A 15,980-nucleotide genomic window follows, 5' to 3' on the forward strand; every position below is an offset into this window, starting at 1 on the left:
TCTCCTTCTCAGCAAAGTCACAGGGACACTGACGGGACACAGTTCATCACAGAAGCCATTATTCAGGACTGAAGACTTCAGTGATCACTTAGATTTTTCTCTTACAAAATACATTATGAGCAGGAAAATAACATCACCACTCTTGCATTCACCTTGTTCCAAGGCAGTCGTTAAGGAAAGCACAACACACAGATTGGGGGGATTCCGTAGGGTCCACGACACACACTGAACAGAGCAGGTCTGCGGCTGGCACCCCAGTGCTGCGTGAGCCCCGCCTGCTGGTGTCTTTCTTCCTTTGAGCCTCCATCTGGAGTAGCTTCTCCCTGAAATCTGCACCCATCAAAACTACTGTTACAGACAACCGATACACTGTAAAATAGAAATAACATCATCTTTGGAAGCCTTTGCTGTGTCCAACCACCCAGGCCATGTGATGAAAGTCAGACACTGGGTGTGCTCCTTCAAGGGGCTTCAGGACACACCCCTGCCCCTGGTTCCTCCGGGCAGGGGCCCCGCTAAGCTTCTGGAAGCTCCTGCACAGCCGAGCGGGAGCCACCACCAACTCTCCGGGTTACTTCAGACGTGTCCACTACGAAGGGAGGTGCCCTGCGTCCCTAGGAGCAGCTGAGCCACCAAACACCCCCCAAATCACCCTGAGCGTGTGATGTGACAAGCCGGCACACTCCAGGCATTGGTGGAGCCCAGGCCGCAGGATCTGGGCCGGGGGTGAAGGTGAGCGGGGGGCACGGCCCCCCACCTCCTTGCAGGCTTGCCCCCAGTGGGAGGAGCAAGACAAAGGTACAAAAGCAGGAGGGGACGCGCTAGCCCAGTCCCACTGTCACCCTCCGGGCTCCTCCTGCTGCCTGAGGGTGGGGAGGACCCCACCCAGAAAACCAGCCCTGCGGTTTCCCTCCCTAAGGAGGATGGAGGGGCTCTGGCCACCCTCTGCCAGGAGTGCAGCACTGTGGTCAGCGTGTGCTGGGAAGTGCTGATCAGACCCTCCTGGGCGCCACTGGGCAGGCCCACAAGGACGGGGTTCTGGTTTCTAACCCCCCTCCGCCACTCAGGAAATCCCTGAGGGCTGCGCTCCCTTCAACCCCACAGGGGCGGCCTCTGAGATGCTACACCCGGGACGGGGCGGGACGGGAACGCAGAGCCAGCGTCTCCCCACGTCCTCCCGCATCTCCCCGGGTCTCTGAGGGAACCAGGGCTCACTCTGCAGGGCTCAGGGGAGGGGCCTCAGCCCCGGGCTCCCAGGGGTCTTCCCTCCGGGCATCACAGATGTGCGAAGCACCCCCCCAGCCCAGCCCGGTAGCCTGGGCCCCAGCGGCTGTCACGCTCTCCTCACCACGGACGCGGCTACCCCCGGGTTGGCTCCTTCGCAGGCCGGGAAGCAATCGTTCTGCGGTGCACTGTTACCTTGTTGACGCACGACTCAGGGACTCAGCGCTGTGACCCTCCTGTGATTTCAACACGACGCCTGAGAGTTTACTTTTCTACTCAGGAAAGGACACGCGTGAAGACGAAGAGTCTCAAGGCCAATGGTGAGGAAACTGCCTTTGCCAGCGATTACGGACTGCATTCAGATAATAAATATTGTTACTCAGTCCCTAAAAAAAATTCATTTTTTTGTTACAAAACCGATTATAAGAGTTTCAGAAAATACTTAAGTTTACAAAGACCGAAATGAAACATCCACAAATAATCAGGTTTAAGTGCTGGTGTATATTTTTCCAACCTTTTTCTCACACACACACACACACACACACACACACACACACACGATCATTCTCAGAACTGGAATCTGACGGTAACACACCTGTAACTACACATCCTAACACTGAGCCACATCAGTACAGTTTCTATAACATTACTTTTAGAGCAGGAATACTGGCACACGACAGACTATTTAACAAATCCCCTAGGGATTCATATTTAGGATACTTCAGGATTTTGTAGTACAAGAATACTAGAACACCTTTGATTATAATCTCTGCAGAAATTCCTATAATTAGAAGTATTGGGTTGAAGGGCACACCAGACTTTTTAAGGCTTTCCACACACAGTCAATACCCAACCGGACCCCAGGGTATCTGTGGGGTTAATGTAGCCTCTCATCCCATCTGGACAGACTTCCCGCCTCCTGGCTCAAGGAGGACTCTGAGAAGCTGAAAAACCCACAGGAGCTTGGGCTTTCTTTCAGACCCCCCACTGGAATCCACATTCAAGGACACGATTGTGTCTTTTCAAAATGCAGCTGCGCCCATTGGGTGACATCCACCAAGAACAGGAATGCCACTCAGCGTCTTCACCACCTGGACAGAACCACGCATCCGGCCCAGGAAAACACGGAGGCCAAGTGCCAGGGTCGCTGGAGTAGGTCTTTGCCGGGCCCGGGGGGACCCGGGAGGAGGGTGACGAGTCACCGGACATTAGTCACGAGGTGCTGGGTCAGGGATTCTTAAACACGTCTGAGCCTGAGCACCAGGGACATCCCCATACAATCACAGCCAGCAGAGCGTGTCTCTAAAGTGCAGGACACGGGCGAGAGACCTCAGCACTGGGAGGTGTTAGTCTTGAAAATAGGTTACCTGTTCAAATCATACTCATGTTTCCAAGCTAGGCTAACAGAACTTCACCGTGGTACACTGCTCAGGAAAGCAGCACGGTGGTTTCCCTAAGCCCATGGCGGGGGCCCATCCTCAGTCAAGGCTCCAAGGGGCTGAGGCCCAGGCCAGCATGAAGCAGGGAGTGCTGCCGAGAAGCAGAAACAGACCCCCCACACACACCCTGACCCCCAAGGACAGCCTGCGTGGCCATGCGCACACGGAGACTCGGGCTATCCCTAAAACCATCACAATCAGGTATTGTTTAAACAGACACTATATAAATCAGAGGGAAATTACATGTGGTTTTAGGACATCTTAGAAATTGCAAGCGAAGATGCCTTACTAAAGCAGAGTTATAACGAAGACCCTCTTCCCAGACTCATGAAATGATTGGTGGACACTGAGTCTGAAATGCAGGACTCATTATTCCGGCCACGCAGCGGAGCCTGGAGGAGAGGGTTACCGATTGCAAGTCAGACGCCTGGATCCTAATCCCATTCACGGGCCGTGTGGCCCCGGGCAGGCCACGAGATCCACTCTGCCAGATAATCTGCCAGAATCTCAAGTATCTGTGCAACTCTGGCTGGACAGGCCCTGCCCACAACCCCGGATGCCTAAGGACAAGATGCCAGAAATATGCATGGTACGCGCTGGGGCAGAGAACCGAGCACGCGCGCTATCAGACAGGTGAAGAGAGGGGCCGTTTTACCACTAACTTATACTAGAACCAGTATTTTATTTCATTATACGTTAAACATCATTTAAATAATCAGAAGGAACCAATTTCCCGGATCGGTAACTGACTACTACATTTTCTTTAACCAAAAAAAAAGAAAAAAATTTATGAACTATTTTCAGACCTTGCTTCATCGAACATCATGATTTCTAAGTTTTACCGCGGCAGCCAAAGAGAGGAGAGAGGCTTGAAAATGAAAATGGTATGCTGGCTTTCAAGAGTTACCTGAACAAGTATTACATCTTACGTGAACTCCCGTTGATAAGCATCCGAAGATGGGCTCAAATACTGGTTCTGGTTTGACCCCGTACTCAGAAAAGGCCACAAAAGAATGTTCCACTTGCGCAGTTCCCCCTTCTTCCTCTTACCCTAGACCACGGCCTCGCTGCTCGGCTCTGTCACGGGAGTTAAAACACTCTTCACAGTGTCCCATCCACAGGGCAGAGGAGACTCCCCCACCATGGGATGTGATGGGACAGGCGTGGGGGATGAGGAAGCAGACCCAGCAGGGCCCAGGCCGGCTCGCCCGTGCAAACAGACACACAGACGTAGTCTCAGCCCTGAACACAGGCTCGCGGAGCTCTTCTTTGTCTAAATGCACAGGTGTGCTTTCCAGAATGACCGAGCGCTACGTGTGGAAGACAGGGGTGGTAAGGACCGTAACTGGGGACCCACACGGGTTTCAGGAACCCTGGCAGGTCCAGCAGCTGAGCCCAGGGACTCTGGCCCTCACGGTCACGGCCCCCAGGCTCCACGTGCCGCAGTCGGACACCCCCGGACAGCCCCCTGCTGCTCTGGGGGACCTCTGCGTGCCCCAGGCAGCGGGAGCGCAGCCCCGGCCAGTTATCAGGCTCCGAGGAGCAGAGCCAGAGTTGGACAGTGTCTGGGAGCCTCAACCTACCTGAAGTCTGGATAAATACATGCTTTTGTCCCCATTTTCCATGTCTTGACAACAAAAGAGACACGAGAACAAAGAAGTCATATAAAGTAGTATGTTTATCCAACTGTCTTCCATGAACTCAATTTTTAGCTAAAAGATCACGGAGGGAAGAGAAGTAGAATGGACAGATGTGCGTGGCCGTGAGGACACATCGCTCCCGGGCCGCAAGGAGGTCTAGGAGAAAGCCGGGATGAAGTACTGCAGGGAAACGTCTTCATGCAGCAAATCAAAATGGATAATCTTGTTCCTGACAATGTCTGCGGAGAGAAGAAAACCCGTCACCGCGAAGACCCCTCTCCCTGAGCCCCTACGTCACCTCCTGGAGCCCGGCCTCCCCACGCTCCGCTCCCCGCCGCAGGACCGGCCCGCAGGCAGTGGGGACAAGGCCCAGGACTTTGGCGAAAAGGCCCCATTTACTGAAATCAGGATCCTTCCAGGAAAATGCAGTTTCCTACCCAAGGGCAACCTAAGTGTGCAGAGAAGGCCCAGCACCAGGGCCCACCTCCCCCAGGGCACACATGCGGTGTGTGCCAAGGTGTAGGAGGGGTGCATATCGTGCCGAGGCCCAGGTCGGGCACTGCGCAGGGTGAAGGGCAAACTCCCCGGGGGGCCGCTCGGTTCAACAGCAGTGAGAGGCGGGGACAGGAGTGGCACAGGGAGCCGAGGGCAGGCTGCTCTCCAGGCCTCCGAGGCCAGCAGCTGGGACCCCATGGAGCCCATTAGGGTGGGCCAGGCCAAGTGCCAGGCCGAAGAGGGACTGGTCCCAGGGGACGGGGGGTGGGGAAGGGGCACAGCACCAGCAGAAACACCCCCCAGGAGAGGCGGCAGGTGGAGACGGAGGGCGTGGGGGCAGTGGATCAGACACCTGGAGGATGCCACCCCAGGGGAAGAAACTACTGGCAGGAAAGGGTAGGAGAAATCCAAATCCAAATTTTGCTGTGCCACAATCTCCTGGTCCATCTCTGCCACTTTTGGGGACCCCTAAGTCCCCTTTCCGAGGGCACCAGGAGCTCAGCTGGCCACCTGGCCCAGAACCAACAAGGCCCTCTGTCCTCAGTGGTCCACGAGGGCATGCTCAAGGGCAATGCCACCCCACCACCGGGCTGCTGCTCTGCACGGGGCACGGCTGGGTTACCCTGGAGCCATGCAAAGGGCTCGCCAGGACCACAGCCAGCAGCCTGTCTGGAGCTCGTCAGCAGATGCGGGGGCCGTCTTAAGCCTGCGCGGACCCCACGCTGAGGTGCAGCTCCCACCCTCAGCCCCAGGAACAGGCAACAGGCCAGGCCAAGGGCTCTCAGGATGCAGCACATGGGGACACTGGCACCTGCCCCGGGACCCAGCCATTCCAGCGTCTCCATCCCTAACCCGGGCCCTCTGTCCTCCGCACACCACCTCCTGTGCCCCATCACCCCATCTAGTGCCTTCTGGACGCGCTAACTGCCCTCCTGTGATTTGCTTCGCTGCATGTCTCTCCTTCTGGAGGGCTGTCGTTCCTTGGCACAGGGCCCTAGAATTCTCTATTCCTTGTCTTGAGTGCTGGCAATCTGCCAACTGTCAGGTGCACACCTGGGCTGTGCTCAGCTCCACTCCCTGGTGGCCGAGTGCTCAACCTGACAGTTCTTCCATGAAAGGCGGACCTCCCTCTTCGTTGCCCAGGAGACAGAAAAAGCCTTAAAGAATTCAGGGGCGAGTAAGCCCTTCCTCATGTGCCAATAACTGACGAGAGCCGAGAGGCAGGTGCACAGCTGAGTTAGACGGGGTCAACCCCAATCAAGGGACCGCTGTGAAAAATCAGGAGGCGAGAGGAAGCCAGACGCCCAGATATGGGACAACTGCAGGAACTGCTCAGGTTTAGACCCGGAAAGGCAACAAAGGCAGAGCAGGGGACCTTCAGTCCAAGCACAATTTATGGGGTCAGAGGCTCCTCGCGTCCGGTCAGACCAACACGGCAGGACTGGATGACGGGCACCCGTTCTCCGGAAGCTTCTCCCCAGGTACACACGCCCACATGACGGCCAGGTGAGGCGGCCACAGCCCCGTGCCAAGCCAGCGTGGCGGTGGGCCACCAGGAGCTGCTGAATCCAGGAAAACCCAGACCCCCACCTGCCCTAGAGCACCGGGTCCCTGCGGCTGAGCTGCGTCTGTGCTACGAGACCGCGTACCGCCACGAGCCTGCCTCTGATTACGGAATCGGAAACGTGAACAAGATCCCCGCGCACTCACTGCACACGGCCTTCGTGGGATTCACTTGCTGCCCAGCGAGGAACTGCAGGAGCTTCCGGATATCTATGTGCACCTCAGCCATCTGCTCTGGGTCTCTATCCTGAGAGGCATCTTCAGAGGCTACAAAGACATGAACAGCTTGGGACGAGACAGGGAAGCCGGGGCAGCATGATGACAGCTGAAATGAATGATTTATGTTTTCGCTGGCTGGCGCAGCCCGGAGACACCACCAAGGAGTGAACACCGTCACTGGCCAAGCAAGCAGGTACCAAGTCCTTCTCTCTAAAATGCTAGGCAAATTCCCAGCGAATCTTCCTTTATAGTGTCCTGAAATATGACCCACTCTCCCCATTTTGGTCCAAGAAACCGGTCCCTATTAGTTCCCTGAAACGTACTGAGGAGCAGGACCACACAGAGCTGACCCAAGACCGCTCCTTCGAAAGGGGAATGAAAAGAAAGAAAAGATCCTTTCGACCCTGGGCAAGCATCAGAGACAAGACCCTTACTGTAATTTATTAAAATAAACCAAGTAACACTGAAAGCAGTCATTTCACCCAGCACTTAGCAAAGCCTTAATCGTGTGCACTTCACTTGGCATACACGCTTCACTATAAAGTAAAACCCTTTGCTGTGCCACTCTGATGGGCCTTTGATAACCCAACCTGCACTTACATATTTTAACTGCAAAGTGGTGGGTCTATCGTGTGGTTAAGAATATGCGTGGCGGGGGGCGCCTGGGTGGCTCAGTTGGTGAAGCATCTGCCTTCAGCTCTGGTCATGATCTCAGGGTCCTGGGATGGAGCCCCACATTGTTAGTGTCTACGCTCAGTGGGGAGTCCGCTTCTCCCTCTCCCTCTGCCCCTCCCCCCCCCCACTTTCTCTTTAAAATAAATAAAATCTTGAGGGGAAAAGAAAAGAACATGCGTGGGACTAATCCAGTTTGCACATCATCAGCGGACTTCCCGGGGCCCCACCCGCCAACCGCTCTAGCACCCTCTAAGTGCGCCGTCCCTGGCCACGAGCTCTGTGGGCACCACTCGGGTCCCCCCGTTCCCCCAGTCTGGTCAGTTACCCTGTCCTTTGCCGCTACTAAATTGGTCCCATGGTCTTTGTTACTGTGTAGGGGAAGAAAACTGGGGTCAGGCAAGGAAAGCTGCCACCTGCTAATCTAATTTCGTAAATACTAGGGGCTAAAAGTGGGAGGAAGCAAACCTTGTCTACGTCATGCCATTCCAGGTGAAAAATGGGCAGAACAGGCTAGACCCAGAACCAGGGTCCCCCAGGGACCACTGGGGCAGGTGCCACTCCTCAGGCCGGGGAGACCGACCTTCCCCGCGTGGGCCTCAGCTGCCTGTTCCCTCCCCAGGCATGAAACTGAGATTTCTCCCATTTTCCAGGCAGAGAGCTCAGCAAGCTGTGCCACCCGAAACAATGTATTACACGCAAAAACATGAACCAGCAAAAACCTTACCTGACTGAGGGTTCCCCAGATCTTTAAAGTGAGTTGTAACACACACTAGTTCTGTTTCTATTTTCAAGTTCAATTCTCCACTTAGGTTTGCTTCGATAATCTGCAAAGTGAGTATTTTACATTCTTAAGAAAAGGGAAGCAAAAGGGGAGGGGGGGACATCAGCTTCTGCCAAACCAGGTGACGAGGCAGCCCCATAGCCCCAGACCACTCCCGACGGCAGCGAGACCCACCGGGCCTCTGCAGACCCGGGGCATTCCAAAACCCCCACCGGAAGCAGTGGAACTGGCAGAGGGCACGGGAGGCCTGACCCCAGCCCCAGGGAAGAGCCAGCGGTGACCCCAGGGAAGAGCCAGCGGTGACAGGACGCCTCAGGAGCAAAAGCGCAGGTGAGCAGAATGGGGACATGAGGTTTACGGGGGGGAAGACAGACAGACAGAGGTCGTGATGCCGAAGGGGACGCTACGGGGGAGGCAGCGTGCTGTGCTCACAAGGGACAGAGAACCCTAAGTTCTCGAGCTCAAACCGTGCTGGTCCCACTCCCACCCCGAAAATGAAAACCCATCCTCTAAGAGGATTCCTGGTAGGACTGTAGTCAAGCCCCACACCAAGACCTTCAGGAAAGACAGAAACAGCGGCCGAAGGGCGCGCTCGGAGACACAGAGCGGAAGGGACCCCATCAGGACCCGTGGGGGGAAAACACCAATGACAGAAGGGAGAACGCAGAGCCCGAGGCAGAGTCAGGGGAGCTCAGAAGTGCCTGGCCAGGCCTCACGCAGGCACAGGCGGACTCGGAAAGGGAAGGACACTTCACCAGCGGAGACCAGACCGGAAGGACGGGAGCAGGCGGGCCCCGGAGTGGGCAATGAGGCAGTGAGAACGACACACAGGACCCAGAGACTGCCCGGCAGCAACAGAGACCGAAGGGCCTGACGGGGACCCCAGTGAAACACAAGGAGGACTTGCAGTCCACAGGGAGCCCCGGAAACGGGGGGGTGGGGGGCAAAGCGCGGGAAGGGACGCACCTACAGGGGACACTGCCCGCGCTCCGGGACCGGGGGGACTGGGGGCTGCTGCCCGCGCGCTAAGGAAAACCGGCCGGAGCAGCTCACAGCGGCTCCAGAGAAGGTCCCTCGCCACGCCTGTCCCACCACGAAAGCCACACTACTCACAGTGACACAGAGAGAGCACGCGGCGCAAGCCAGAGTGGCCCATCCCGCCAAGCTGACCTCGCCCAGACGGGGACACGAAGCAACGCGGCTCCCACGAGTCCCTCCCAAGTGGCCCGCTAGCCAACAGCTCGACGAGCCCACAGGCCGTCTGCTGTCCCTACAGGGTGCAAACGGCAGCCCACACCTACAGGGGGCTGTGAGGGCAGAGTCCTGGGGAACCGCTCTACACTCTGACAACGGAGACGTGGTGCACCTGCTACAAGCGGGAGGGGAACGTGGAAGTCAGCAGCTCACCCACGGCCTTATTCTTTAAACGGCCTAAGCTGTATCCTAACCACCACCACAAAACCTTGAGAACTTCCTGGGAACATAACCCCTTCTTTAAAAACCAAGCTCACGGGTTGGGCTCGGTGACCTGGGCTCGGTGACAGGCGCCGGCCGCTCTCTGGTACCCGCCTCCCGCCCTCCCTTCCCATCCCTGCCCGTGACGTTTCCAAGGTCACACACAGCACTCCTTTCAAGCTCCAGACTCCCCCACCAACCAGTGGGCTTTTGTAAGGGGACAAGATCCACCAGTGAAGTTCAGAGCTCCACCCTTGGCACGGTGTGCTGCTCTCCAGGATGTCGGCACCTGCCCCTTCCTAAAGGCCGCAGGTCTTCGGGAATCCACGTAGCCGTTTGCAAGGCGGAGTTCTGTTCACCCACCAACACAGGACGCCCGTGGGAAGACATGGGGGGTGGCAGAGGTCTGAGACCGGGGGGCGGTGGAAGGCGCCCTGCCCACACGGCTCTGGGGCCACCACGTCTCTATACATCATGAGCATGGTCTAGTATTCCTCATTCCTGTTCCTTAACAGTGGTGAACTCTTGAGTATTTCTCGTTCTAGAAACAAACGTGAAAACCTGTCTGAACTTGAGTGAGCACTTATCTCTGAGGATTTTTTTTTTTTAAGATTTTATTTTTAACTCATCTCTACCCCCAATGTGGGGCTTGAACTCATGACTATGAGACCGTGAGTGGGAGGCCCACCAGAAGCCGGGCACAGACTCACATGCTCCACGGACTGAGTTGGCCAGGCACCCCAGAGGCTTTGGAAATTAAATAGAAAACAGCCCTCCAACTAACCGTTGCATCATCTCAGAAACGTGCCCTCAAATGTTAAGTATTTGCTGTCAACTTTATAAGTGAACCTAGAAATATGCTGTCGTATTTCTAAGCCCACCCTCCTGGAATCCGGAAACAATGCCTGACTGAAATAATATAAAACCACCTGTGGGTTCTCATTGCTTTTGAAAAACTGATTTATATAAAGATTTAATTCAGGAAAGCAGCTTGCCATGGTTTGAGACTCACTTCAGCCCTCCAGGCTGTTCTCGGCTTTCTTCCAAGTCCTACCACCCAAGTGATTCCACATTAAACCCCCTCCCTGAGCACCCCCAGTGTCACCCCACCAAAACGCAGTGAAGGAAGGAATGAAGGGCTGGTTCTCTGAGCACTGGTCACTGTCATCGGGAACACCCCCAACTCCAGCGTTTCTCTCTCTCTTACGGGTCTGGATAACACCTTACTTCTTCCCGCGATTTCTTGACTGATAATCACCTATCACTTCTGGAAGACGGACCAGGTGTGCTGGGCACCCAACAGGAAGTGCCTCTCTGCGCCCAGAGAGCAGCAAGGCCCCGGCGAAGCCACGCTATCCTGCCCACTTCCGGTGACACCTGGCACGGGTCCCACGGGCTGCACGATGCGGCTGGGAAGGGTCCCGCACCTGTGTGGCCCTGAGGACTCCGCCTTTGTCACCATGTCACGACGCCGTCACTCCTAATTTAACCACGAAGCTGACGTGCGGCTCTGCGAACGTGCTTCTGAGCCAGGAGGCGAGGCAGAGCAGGAAAGAATTCCCACCACGGCCCCGGACACGGCGCCTGGAAGCACATCGGGACCGGGTCCCAGACCCCGGCACACACCTCCTGAACCAAAACCTCAGCTGGCCTCACGAGACCCCAGAAGCTGGAGCGGGAGGGGGGCCACCGGAAGCCTGGCGTGGTCTCCTGCCCGCCCGTGCAGTTCTCCCCTGCTCCTGCACGGGTGCTCCGCGCACCACCCCGCGGGCCGCATCCCTCCCTGCAGGAGGTGGGGAAAGGGCGAGGGTCTCAGCGGGGGCGCCAGAGCACCTCCGGGCTGAGCCCCTCCCTTTCCACTCTTTCTCTCCCTACGACCTTCAGACGCAGAATTCTAGTCACCAAGTCATGCTCACTGTGCGTCTGGCCACTCTGGAACACACTTTCCACCGGGTATTCTAGACTGGAGCAGCCATGCCATGAAATCTCTGTTTTTACACATTCTGGAGGTACAAAAAACACCTCTGATGACTCTGTCTGGGCCACTTTGCTGAGTCATTTCCACTGGACCGAAAGAACCAACCACCAGGGCCTCGGATTAATTGCCCTGCCTCTTCCCTCCTGGGCCACTCTGAGCCTCTCGGAGGTGCCCAGAGCCGGCCCAGAGGACGCTCCCAGCCTGACAACTGGAGCCACAGGAGCCACAGGAGCACGTGGACATTCTGGGCAGAGCCCTGCCTCAGGACACTCCACTCCCGGCCACAGCACTGGTGATTCCGTCGAGAGAGACACGTTAGCAGATGAAATATGCAATGTGCTGTCCAAGGAACCAAGGCCCGAACTGACGAACGTACTCTCAACGTGCCATGGAGATAAACAGGAGGGATGAAGGCGAACACGGAACTCTCCCCGGTGAAGGGGCTGGAGAAGCGCTCGGACAGGGATCCACAGGCGGCTGTGGGTCGGCGGGCTCTGCACACAGGCCAGGTCCCGGGAGCCCCCGGGACGCCACGGGCTGAGCGTAAAGGCATCCACGCCTCCGCCAGGCCAGGCCTCCTCCCAGGGCAGTCCACGTGAAAGACGTGGACTACGCTTTTGTAAAGAAGGCATCACTTACAAGGTGATTGCTGATGTTTTTCATTTTTTCCACGATGCTCTTCATTGTCTTCAAGACTGGTAAATAAATACTAACCTACAAAACCAACAAGACACATCGGACGTGTTAAAAACATGAACATGGTCAAGTACTGACAGGTGCTCGCTACCTGCATTTGGAATGTGTGTCTGCTTAAATGCTCTGAAATCCTGTTGGAAAGCTGTCTGAATAAAGCTCCTTTCAAAACACGAAAAAAAAACACAACTTTTCAACTTTGCTCCCTCCTGCTGGCCTCTGGTTACCTGGGCGACCGTGTCCCTGGGGGCATCCTCCCAGGGCCAGGATGCAGCCCTTTAGCTGAGATGCCGCTGCACACGCCCAGGGGATGACACCCAGTGCCCGTGGGGGCCCGTCCTCTGAGGGGCCAGAGCCACGCGCCGGGCCTCCTCCCACCCTGACAGACGCTGCAAGCAAGTCTGGCCCCGGCGCTGGCACTGGGTTCCAAACGATGCCCAAGATGGCGCTGTCGGCGCAGGTGCCTTCCAGCAAGAGTCAATAGTCTACCCAATCTCCTCTCGACATTTCCTCCAGAAATTGTGAGCGAGAGGCAGAGGGCCGTTTGGTATCACTGTTCCTCTCAGGGGCTCTGGGATTCCTGCCAGCAGGACCGGAGGAGCCCCCCTCTTGGCCCCGCAAGTGCTAGGTTAGGTTAGTTTTACTCAAGCACGACGATCCAAGCACTTCGCTCTCCTGTGTGTAGAGTGGGGTGTTTCTACTATATGCAACACTGTCCTAAGATGTTTTACGTAAACAATGAAAGGCAAATACTGCAAGTTTTTTCCTGGAGTGTTCTTTAAAAATGACTAGTGTTTCCCTCAGGTACTATACAATTTTTAAATAAAATATACTGTGAGCCCAGAACTAACATCAGGGAATTCTAATCACACCACAGAACACATCATGAGCGGAAGACGATGGGCCTCACTCACATCGGAGACTGGGACTGTAGGTTCTTGCAAATCCTTCCACAATTTTCTGGGAATCACCTTAACAGGGATGTCATGTGTCACAATGCGGCTACTGCTCGACACAGATAACTGCCAAGAGAAAAATTAAAACATATTTACATAGTGTCAACATTAAATAAGCAAACAGAGTAACCGAAGGATAAACAGACACTGATACCGAATCTAAGTGGAATGTTCTTAATTCCTTCATCAAAGTCTATTCACCAAATATTTATGGCGCACCTTTTCTGCTCCGAGTCCCGTAAGGAGTTGGACATGTGGTGAGTAAGACAGGTCGCCATGTTCCAGGGGCCCACGTGGGTCAATAAGCGAGAAACCAACACACACAGGCGTGTCTGCCTTCGGCTCAGGTCATGATCCCAGGGTCGTGGGATCGAGTCCCGTGTCAGGCTGCCTGTTTCTCCCTCTCCCTCTGCTGCTCCCCCTGCATGCTCTCTCTCTCTCAAATAAACAATCTTTTTTTAAAAAGCTGCAGTGTGAAGGAAGGTGGGGAGGAGCAGCACCAGGCTGCAGGTTTCAGGGAGCCAGAAGGGGAGACATTCCAAGCAGGAGCCCCAGGGTCCCCAAAGTCTGGGAGCTGGGCAAGGGGACACTCTGGGAAACCATTTGGACGGTGGTAGTTGGCGATTTGGCTCCAAGACAGGTGGGGCCAGGAGTGCAGGGCTCTGGACATCACCGTAAGAAGGCATGTGAACGCTGTCCTGTGAGCCAGGAGAGCCTGTGGGGTGTGTGTCCCGAGGAGAGCCGGGTGATAGAGGCTTCTGGAAGCAGCACTGAAGATGTGTGCATTCTGGGAGAACGAGAGGTCACCCAAAGGCGTCACAAAGGAGGTGGGGAAAACCCTTCCACGGTGGAACTGGATGGAAAGCATGATTCTGTGCGGGGTTACGCAGACATGAGAAGGTGCAGGAGTGCTCTGGTTCGGGAAAAGGCAGGGTCCCAGCTGAATGCAATATGACCACAACACTATTAAAATACGAGGAGGCCTGACTCCAACAGAAAGCAAGTATGTGTGCACACATCTTTCCTTTTAATAAAACCAACTAGCTTTCTCCATATCGTTGAAAAGCCTAGATTTACAGGCACTTGCATCCCTTCTGGGAAGTGTCCGAAATGCTCCCTCCTACTCACCAGCTCTATAGAGACCGTGAGGCAGGGAAAGTGTTTATTCGTCAGCTTGATCTTCAAGGCTCTGGCATTCTGGGCCGTTTTCAATGCTCGAGATAAATTTTCCGACAACAGCTCTAAATAGATGGCGTTGTTTTCCGCAGACACCCCCTCCATTTGGAATTCACTGAAGAAGTTCTCCTAAGGGAAGGAAAAGAAGGGACCTGTGTGGCCTCTCCGGCGGCCTAGGGATGGCGTTCCCAGGCCTCCAGCACCGTCTGCTCACCTGTTCCAGCTCACACCACATGCTCACCCCTCCGCTGGCCGCTTTGTCCGAGACGATGAAGTTCAGCTTCTGCGGGCTGATGCGGAGCGTGCAGGTTTTGGCAAGCTTGGCTATCGTGGCACTGACCCCTGCGGCAGGGTAAAGCGAGGAATCAGCGGGAAGCACATCGAGTGTCCCAGAGCTTAACTCAGCTGGGACGGCGGCATCGGCCTGGTGACACTGCCCGGTGGGAAGACAACCCTGTCTGTTGGTTCCCCCGGGGAAAGCCCTCTGCTACCCAGGTCATGCGGGCCTCCCCACAGCCCTGCCAGGTGTGGCCGGATGAGGAAAGCCAGCTGGGGGGTTAACTGGCCCCTAGCTGAGGGCTTCACTCACTCAACCCGCACTGAGGCCCGCAGGGGGCTGCAGCCTGGGGGCCAGAGCCAGGCCGGGCACCCGCAGGACCCACGGCCCCCGGGGCCCCACCACCAAGGCACGTCTGCGCCCGAAGCTACGTGATCCAAATCAACTTGGGGAATAAGCCTTGGCACCTTGGCACCTGATCTCCTGCCTGCCAGGCCCCAGCCCCGACCAGCCCCTCCACCCCGGGGAAGCCCCATCCGCCTCCATGGCTCCCTGCTGACGGGCACTCTCGCCGCTCTGGCCCCACACCCCGCGTTCCCGCGGCCCCCAGGCCCCATCCCCGCCCCTGCCCATCGCCCCGGGCGCGCGCGCCCCCTGCGCCCCCCTCCGCCCTCCGCGCCCCCCGCGCCCCCCTCCGCCCCCCCGGGCGCGCGCCCCCTCCGCCCCCTCCGCCCCCCGCGCCCCCCTCCGCCCCCCGGCGCCCCCCGCGGCGGACGCGGCCTCCTCCGCCCCCCTCCGCCCCCCGCGCCCCCCTGCGCCCCCCCTCCGCCCCCCGCGCCCCCCTGCGCCCCCCTCCGCCCTCCGCGCCCCCTCCGCCCCCCGGCGCCCCCCGCGCCCCCTCCGCCCCCCGCGGCGGACGCGGCCTCCTCCGCCCCCCTCCGCCCCCCCCTGCGCCCCCCGCGGGCGCGCGCCCCCTCCGCCCCCCTCCGCCCCCTTCCGCCCCCCGCGTCCCCCGCGCCCCCCTCCGCCCCCCTGCGTCCCCCTCCGCCCCCTTCCGCCCCCTCCGCCCCCCTCCGCCCCCCTGCGTCCCCCTCCGCCCCCTCCGCCCCCCCGCGTCCCCCTCCGCCCCCTCCGCCCCCTCCGCCCCCCCGCGCCCCCCTCCGCCCCCCTCCGCCCCCCTGCGCCCCCCGCGGCGGACGCGGCCCCCCGCTCACGCGTGAAGTGGTTCAGACAGGCCGCGTCCACGATCTTGGCCCGAAACTTCATGACGGGACGCGGGCCCGCGCTGGCCGTCGGTCGGAGGCGGCCCGGGTCTCCCCCTAAGCGTCCCGCCGGAAACGCCGCCGCGCGCGTATTGGTTCCGCCGCCCGGCCCGCCCCGGGGGAAGGCGGGGACCCAGGGTCACACTC

The 15,980-nt window shown here is 57.6% G+C and overlaps 1 protein-coding gene across 3 annotated transcripts; it reads right to left on the bottom strand.

The window, feature by feature from the left end:
• Positions 1 to 4,309: 4,309 nt before the first annotated feature.
• Positions 4,310 to 15,940, bottom strand: HUS1 (HUS1 checkpoint clamp component). Of its 3 annotated transcripts, XM_027573987.2 has the most exons (8): positions 15,786 to 15,939; positions 14,509 to 14,636; positions 14,247 to 14,423; positions 13,077 to 13,184; positions 12,109 to 12,183; positions 7,980 to 8,079; positions 6,509 to 6,628; positions 4,310 to 4,542 (listed from the first exon to the last, which is right to left on the bottom strand). In XM_027573987.2, exons 1-8 carry the CDS (start codon positions 15,835 to 15,837, stop codon positions 4,460 to 4,462), a joined length of 843 nt encoding a protein of 280 aa, XP_027429788.1. In that variant the 5' UTR covers positions 15,838 to 15,939; the 3' UTR covers positions 4,310 to 4,459. The 3 variants fall into 3 exon arrangements, with proteins under 3 accessions (XP_027429788.1, XP_027429789.1, XP_027429790.1); XM_027573988.2 differs by lacking the exon at positions 6,509 to 6,628; XM_027573989.2 differs by lacking the exons at positions 6,509 to 6,628; positions 7,980 to 8,079 and having other exon boundaries at positions 4,324 to 4,542; positions 15,786 to 15,940.
• Between the last annotated feature and the right edge of the window lie 40 nt (positions 15,941 to 15,980).

The sequence above is a fragment of the Zalophus californianus genome, chromosome 12, assembly GCF_009762305.2.
Source record: "Zalophus californianus isolate mZalCal1 chromosome 12, mZalCal1.pri.v2, whole genome shotgun sequence".
Classification (NCBI taxonomy): Eukaryota; Metazoa; Chordata; class Mammalia; order Carnivora; family Otariidae; genus Zalophus; species Zalophus californianus.

Coding starts and splice junctions, on each gene's coding strand:
- HUS1 (XM_027573987.2), bottom strand. CDS start 15,837: ATGAAGTTTCGGGCCAAGATCGTGGACGCGGCCTGTCTGAACCACTTC. Junction 14,424..14,508: donor TGTGGTGTGAGCTGGAACAG/GTGAGCAGACGG, acceptor TCCTTCCCTTAG/GAGAACTTCTTCAGTGAATT. Junction 4,543..6,508: donor TCCCACGAAGGCCGTGTGCA/GTGAGTGCGCGG, acceptor TTCTCTCCGCAG/ACATTGTCAGGAACAAGATT.